General features: G+C 39.4%; 1 protein-coding gene across 1 annotated transcript in view; it reads right to left on the bottom strand.

Annotated features, from left to right (window-relative positions):
• Positions 1–1,458: 1,458 nt before the first annotated feature.
• Positions 1,459–8,138, bottom strand: part of LSM14A (LSM14A mRNA processing body assembly factor) — a 51,058-nt gene continuing 44,378 nt past the window's right edge. Inside the window, 1 exon segment of the mRNA XM_030297303.1 lies at positions 1,459–2,576. Coding sequence (XP_030153163.1) covers positions 2,553–2,576 — 24 coding nt within the window. The 3' untranslated portion in view covers positions 1,459–2,552.

Genomic DNA, 8,138 nt, shown 5'->3' with positions numbered 1-8,138 from the left:
GGAAGGGTCACCGTTGCACTTTGGGCTGGATAGCTGATTATGTGGCACTGTCCAGTATGGTGTAGGATTTTGCAATCCTTGGCCCTTGCTCTTAAATGCCAGTGGTGGTCCCTGGTCACTGTGACAACCAAAACACATCCCCTCATACTCCTCTAAATGCTCTCTGGTTATCAGTTCAATCTGTGATTAAGAGCCACTGAGCTGGATTAACATTCCTGACCTCTCTCCCTACCCCCTACAATAAGTCCTGCTTTTCGGGGGGAAGAAATGGTCTATCCAACAAATGAGTTTAGGAGTCAGCCTTCCCTCTCTTCTCTTTCACACATGCCTGCCCACAGAGGAAGCATTTTAGCCTGAGGCTTCCAGCCTGGCCTGTGCCTGGCTGGCTTAGTCTTCTCAAGATAGGGACTGTAACTCAAGAACACTCCACACTCTAGTGGGGAAGAACAGAGCTTCTAGCTTTACCTATAACAATAAATTAGTCTTAGGAAAAGTGATGGAAATTAATTTAGTTATTTTAGAGAATATAAACATAACCGTAACTCCATTCTTATACTTAAAAGATGTCTTTCATTGTTTCTCTCTATTATGACATTATTATTTTAAGAGAAAGAACTTTGACGAACATTTTTTATTTACCAGTTTTATTCTGTCTTAGAATAAAAACCTTGCTTTAATATTGTGAGGTGCACTGCAGGTATGCCATGCGGCCAGTTTTTACTGGGGCAAAAAATGCCTTAGTCAGTGACCCAGAGGCCTTGGAAAACACACGAATGCATACTTTCAAAGCATGTAGAGCTGGTATTTACAGCTTTTCTTGGAATTGGCCCGGGACATCTCAAACAATCTACATAGGTACTGTCATAGCATTTGCTTTGATGTTCAGAATGCTTCAGAAATGTGTTCAATATCATGATTTGTGGGTCCTCCAAAAGGTTTTGTTGTTAACATGCAAGCAAACAGTATTAAGCAATATTACCTAAACTATGGCTGGCAAGAACTGGACCTCAGTAATGAAACCAAATTACAAAACATTTCCGTGTAGCTATACAAAAGATATAAAATTAAAATTAAAAATATCAACCATCTTTAAATATTCCAATTCTCCTACAGTGCAGTTTTCCACATCTTTATCACTATTGAATACTTTAAGGACAAAGTTAACAAAAATCAAAATAGATAAAAATATTTAAATCTTTGGATCCCTTTATTCTATGGCCTTCATAAAAACACAAAAATGGCCATATTTTTTCCCCCACTATAGCTTAAAATATCAAAAAGATTTACTAGTGATTTATAATTAGCAATGAACTCTATTACTGAGTCATTTGTGGGCCACGGGCCCAAGGACCAGTGTTAGGATATCTTATAGGTTGCCAAAATAATATCTAACACTCTGAATCCTCTTGAAATATAATGGAATGAATCAAGGTATTACAACAAAATTCCAGGCATATCTGGAAGAACAGGTTAATTGATGCCCAGTTTTATTGTCTTAAAAAAGGGGAGGGTGCTTATTTGAAAATACAGCTAAGTACATTCTTATCTATGATTATTTACATTCATATACTGAAAATATTTATTATTTAGACAAATCCTGTGATATGCCATTTGTTATAAAATGAAGTTCTTACAATGAGTATGAGCAATTTATCCTTTTCAGGTAATGGAAGAAATGTATCAAATCTTCATTTGTGTTCCAAACATTAAAAAAAAAAAAAAAAAAAAAAAACAAAATCAGAAATCTCAAGCCTGGAAAACTATGAAAAAAGACCCACCACCCATAGCTCTGCTCCTCAGCACATCAACTTCTGCAAGGACACAATATGTTTGCTGACTTTAAAATGTTTATTCTTTAAAAAATTAGTTGCTTTTTATACAGCTATACAAAGTTCTTAATGTTTCTTTGGCAATGGAATATAATGGAATTTTACAACTATATAAAAAAGTTACCTTTGCCTAAGAAACAGTATTTACTGTGTTTACATAGTTGACTGACAAAATTCTCTACCATCCAGCACCCTAATTAATTGACGAAATAAGCTACCTCAAAAGGGATATTACAGGATTTCCAAAAAGAAAGAAACAAAGAGAGAAAGATACACACACACACACACACACACACACACACACACACACAACCTTCTGTGGCTCAAAACACAGTATCACGGCCCTATCTGCAGGCAACTTACAATCATTGCCAAATACAATTTAGTGATAAGAAAAATCCTTTCAGTGATGAAAAAATACTTATAAGTCCCATTGAAGTACTGTTGTAGTTTAACTATACATAAGAAATTACTTAACCTTCTGCTATTCCAAATATATTTAATGCTCATTTTTTAAGATGAGCCTTCCCGCCCCCTCCCTCCCCCCCAAAGTAACTGCATTGGATCTTTGAAATTAAGCAGAAAAAAACACACAAACAAACACCCAGTGCTGGTGACAAATATACAGCGGATTCACCTCTTCCTTCTTCTCAAAGACCGGAACCAATTCTCAGGACCATGAAGAGCTAGAAATTCACCTACTTTCAAAGACTTGTCTGTAGACTATGCAGCAACTTTGTTGTCTTTCTAAAAAGGAAAAAAAAAATTAGCTCATGTTTCACATGATTGGTTTATTAGTATTTCTTTCTAATTTACTTAAGTATATGTCCCATTACTTTTAAATATACCCTCCTTTTCCTTTCATGTATAAATCTTTTCACTAATTTCCAGAAAACATTTTATAACTTCCACACACCCAGCAGTAGCTCATTATTTGTTAACTGCATTTTCCAGTTAGTGGAGGTTACAGCAGTCATGGTGTGGGCTGGTTCCAGCAAGAAGGCCCCCTAAGATATAGGCATACCTTACTATCTTTGTTTGCATCCTAATTATTTTTAAACACAATGATAGAACTTAAACTTTCAACACAGTTAGCCAAGGTCATCGAATATAACTGACAACATACTCTGGAAAAAGATTAATAAAATCCCTATGTCTCTGATGTCCTTACTAAGCAATAAAATATCCAGACAGTAAAATAACATTTCTCTCCAAAGTTTCATGCAAGGAGAAAGCAATGATTTAGAAATTCATTTTAAAATGATAACTTTTAAATTTCAAATAAGTTCTGCAAATCAGCAAGCTGACAGGGTAATTTTTAAAAAGTAACCATGGAAAAAACAAAAATGTCAGAGAGTCTCTAGCTTCCTAGTGAGACGAATCCTAATCTAAAGTCTTGTATATAACATCAGAGCCAGGGGTCTGTTTTCCTCAGGACTAGTTGTTACCACATACCTGATTTTAACTGCTGATTTTCATCCTGTTAGAAATACACTATTTCTTATGTTAAAGATTTAACTTTATCTGTGTATACGGGCACCAAACCATTTGTACAACGTCATTAAACTGGAATACATATGGCATGGTGTAAACTGGTACAGAAAGAAATAAACTGAAGATAATCCCACCCCACTGTCCCCCACCAAAGCCAACCTTCACACACCCCCATTTTTTTTTTACCTTTCAGAAAGCTGTACGATCAATCCAGACCTATTTTAGGGTCCAAAAGCTGTGGTTTTCTGAAAGGTAAAAAAAAAAAGAAAGCAAAAGAGAGAGAGAGAGAGAGAGAGAGAAGGGAAGAGGAGGGGGATACAGAGAAATAGAGGGAGGGAGGGGAGAAAATAAAAGGGGGGAAGGGAGAGAGAGTACCATGCTGAGTCATTTTGGTTACCTCTTTGTCTCTGGACCCTATCTAAAAAAACAGATTCAAACGGAAAGTAATCTGTCTTACCTGCCATGGTGGCTTAACCATCTTAGAAGCAGCATATAAAATAAGAGCAGACTATACTCTTATTACACCCAACCTGATCTCCTTGCCCTCCACCCCCACAAAGCATCAAAGGACCAAGCTCAGCACAAGTTTATGTTTCTTTTTTTTTAAATTTTTTTTTTTCAACGTTTATTTATTTTTGGGACAGAGAGAGACAGAGCATGAACGGGGGAGGGGCAGAGAGAGAGGGAGACACAGAATCGGAACGAGGCTCCAGGCTCTGAGCCATCAGCCCAGAGCCCGACGCGGGGCTCGAACTCACGGACCGCGAGATCGTGACCTGGCTGAAGTCGGACGCTTAACCGACTGCGCCACCCAGGCGCCCCACAAGTTTATGTTTCTAACATTATCCTTGAGGAAAACTGGGCTAGAAGTCAACGAGAGGAAGTTTTGGCTTTATTAGCTTGTATCCATATCAACAGAGTTAACCTTGAGGCGCCTGGGTGGCTCAGTCCGTTAAGCGACTGACTTCAGCTCAGGTCATAATCTTACAGTTTGTGAGTTCGAGCTCCGTGTCGGGCTCTGTGCTGACAGCTCGGAGCCTGGAGCCAGCTTCAGATTCTGTGTCTCCCTCTCTCTCTGCCCCTCTCCAACTTGTCCTCTGTCTCTCAAAAATAAACATTAAAAACATAAAAAAAAAAAAAAAAAAAAAAAAAGAGTTAACCTCTCTGGGTCCTTGGTTTCCTAACTATCTATTGGGGGTAGGGTGAGAGAGAGCCTACAGTTCAGCTGATACTTTAAAGGAGTTCTAAAAATCTACAATTCTGCTTTGCCCATGTTTTCATTAAACAACCACTTGCTTATGTACACCTCAAAACTAATGATTCATGCCAATAGAGCACAAAGAACCAAGCCAACCCATTACATAAAGGCTGCTGCAAATGCCACTGACATCCATTTATGAGAAGTATTAGATGTTGTTTTAGAAACAAGTTTAATCCTTGAAAGTAAATCTCCTTTATGTAATAGTGATCACTATTTCTGCCAGGTGATATGATTTAGAAGGCATAGAATGCAGAGAAGGTCACTGCTCTAGTGGCAGACATAAGGGTCATGCAACTTTGGAATGGGCAATCAAGGGCTAGCCACACTGATGGATCTTCTGTCTTACTGAAGGCTGAAACAGTGTATTCCTAATCAGCATGCTGAGCATTTACCTCAAGCCCACTATGGTTCCATGTCCATTGGTGGAAATGAAAGTAAAATACATATTCACTAATTGCCAAGAGACTCCCATCTAGCTGGCGATGCAGAACAAAACACATGAAATATGGAAAATGAGTGTTAAAATGTGTGCCAATGAAAGCAGATACCACAAGAGGTCAGAAAAGGAAGAAATCTGTGGAGGAAGGAAGAGAAGTTTCCGAAGACAGAGCATACCTTGGACAAGACTGTGAAGGGTGTGAAAGGGACCCCTTGACTTTCAGCTGTGTCTATCTCTACATTGGACTAAAACACAAGAAGGCTAGGACTGCATCTGTTTTGCTTACACTAACATCCAGGCTAGTGCATGGCATATATGAATTCAATGTATTTGGTCAAGGAATGAGGTCAGTGTTGGAATCAAGGACAGTGTATACAAGTGATGACCACGAGTCAAACTGCTTGAACCAGACAGCTTAAAGGGTAATGAGAAATGGGGCTGGATACATTAGCAGGATCCTCACAGAGTACGAAGAGCAGGCAGTACAAGGTCACATTTGAACCTTCTTGTCATCAGGGCAATACCTAGGGTCCGGTCAATCTATCACCCCTTGAAACACTCAAGCAGAGGCTGGACTATTTGTCAAGGATACACTAATGTGGATAAAAACTCATGCAGATAACTTCTACAGTGCATTCTAATTCTGCAATGTATGTGACAGGGGATTTAACTGAAGGCTCAAAGTGACCAAAGAGTGAGACAGAGCTTCAAAAAATGTTTGTATTCATAAATGTATGTACTGTGCACCCAGCAGTTAATCAACAGTTTATGGATGACTGTTCAGATAAAGGGAAATAATAGTTCAATCTTACAGACAACATGACAGCTCTTTTTTCAAATATCTGCCAAATTATTAAGACAATTATGTATATTCTGTACTTTTACAAGGGTAGAGTTAAACTAATAGGGTGAGGATACAGGGGAAAAAAATCTTCACTCACATTGTAAAATTGTAACAATTAAGACCATTCCTGAGGTAGGATGGATGCTCTTAGAAAAAGTAAGCTGCCAGCTCCTTAACAGGGATACTTCAGGACTCATGGCTTGGCCAAGAGCTCAGACCTCTCAAATGTTTTCCAACTCTGAAACTTTAATGATCTTTAGAAGGTGTATAGGAGATAAAACTTTGTTAAGTCTCTTTCCACAATGTGAAAACTGAGGGCCTGAAAAATTTGACGACTCAACTGAGGTCACACTAGCAACAATCACTAAAATCCTCATTGGGATCCAAGTTTAATTTAAATGTACTTTTTCTCGGGGCGCCTGGGTGGCGCAGTCGGTTAAGCGTCCGACTTCAGCCAGGTCACGATCTCGCGGTCCGTGAGTTCGAGCCCCGCGTCAGGCTCTGGGCTGATGGCTCAGAGCCTGGAGCCTGTTTCTGATTCTGTGTCTCCCTCTCTCTCTGCCCCTCCCCCGTTCATGCTCTGTCTCTCTCTGTCCCAAAAATAAAAATAAACATTAAATGTACTTTTTCTCAAACCAAGCTGACTCAATGTGGTCTTCAACAAGAAGGTGTCATAGGTTCTTCAACAGGTAACTGACATGCCTGAAGTGAGGTAAAGAAGAGACTGAATGTCTGAAGACCAATCAGTGAGTTGTTATGGTAGCTGGCAGGGACATCTCACAGGAATGAATGTGGTAATGCGGACATGGGCTATACTATACTGCCTGGGAGATGAAAAGAGTGACACACCATTAGCCAATGCAGACACTGGGAGGAGGCTATGCGGAGACGATGGAAAGGCTAGAAGATGATAAGGTCATTTGAGGAAGGTTAAGTTTAAGTTGGTCACAGGATATAAAGCACATAAAGACAGAGAAATGCAGGTAGAAGCACAGAAGGTCCTAGGTGAAAAACCAATTAAAAGCGATGAATCAACACGTTCACAAAGGAGAGGAGGAAAGAAAGGGGAAGGGAGAGGAAAAAGAAAGAAGGGAGAGGAAGCAGGAGCCCAAGCATGAGCACAAATGCTTACAAGGAGCAAACTGAACATTCTGGGCAGAAGGAATGGGTGAAAAGGTCCTGAGATAGTTGTAAGTTTGGCACTGAACAAGAGCAAGAAGGTCCACATATCTGCAGCAGAGTGAATAAAGAAAAGGTGAGTCCCACTGGCAAAAAAGACCAGAGCCAGTATAAGACTTACGACCTGAAGAAGCAGTCAGATCATGAAGTGCCTGGCTGTGGTGAGGAACACATGTTATTATTATTTTCTAAAGATATTATTAAATAATATTTTATTTTTAAGTAATAGCTACACTTGGGATGCCTGGGTGGCTCAGTCGGTTAAGCGTCTGACTTCAGCTCAGGTCATGATCTCCCGGTTCGTGAGTTCTAGCTCCACGTCAGGCTGTGTGCTGCCAGATCAGAGCCTGGAGCCTGCTTCAGATTCTGTGTCTCCTTCTCTCTGCCCCTCCCCTGCTCATGCTCTGTCTCTGTCTCTCTCTCTGTCTCTTTCTCAAAAAATAAACATTAAAAAAATATTTTTTACATTGTATTCCATTTTAAAACGAAAACTTGCCTCAATGCTTATAATCTTTTCTGAGAAAGATATTGAAAAGCAAAAAAAAAAAAAAAAAAAAAAAAAAAAAATTGTTTTTCAAGATTAAAACAAAAAGAAAAAAGTAGTATCTACACTCAATGTAGGGCTTAAATTCACAACCCCGAGGTCAAGACTCATACTCCACTGACTGACCAGCCAGGTGCCCTGGAATATGTGTTATTTTTTAAAAAGAAAAAAACAAAACAAAAAGACCCCAAATAACAATATTTAAAAAAAAAACTAGGAAGAAAGTTTCTAAGTTGGGTCAGTGGTTGTCAGTGTCAAATATTGCAGAGGAGTTCAGGGCAAATATTTGTGAAAAGGCTACTGACCTCTATAAGCAAAAGGTCACTGGCAAGAACCTTAATAGTGACAAGCAAAAGGCATTCTATAACTCCTAAGACACAGTCTCCCCAGCCAGAACGGCAACTTTCCAAGTTACAAGTCCTGTAGCCGCACCAGGTCACCAGTGCTGGATAGCCTGAGCTAATGAACTGAGGCTAATTTTCAGCAGTCTTGGCTGGATGATACAGTATCAGAGGTGTCAAAGTTAACAGACCAGACCCAAAAGCCAC

The sequence above is a fragment of the Lynx canadensis genome, chromosome E2 (assembly GCF_007474595.2).
Source record: "Lynx canadensis isolate LIC74 chromosome E2, mLynCan4.pri.v2, whole genome shotgun sequence".
Taxonomy (NCBI): Eukaryota; Metazoa; Chordata; class Mammalia; order Carnivora; family Felidae; genus Lynx; species Lynx canadensis.
This window is presented reverse-complemented; position numbering and strand designations above follow the sequence as displayed.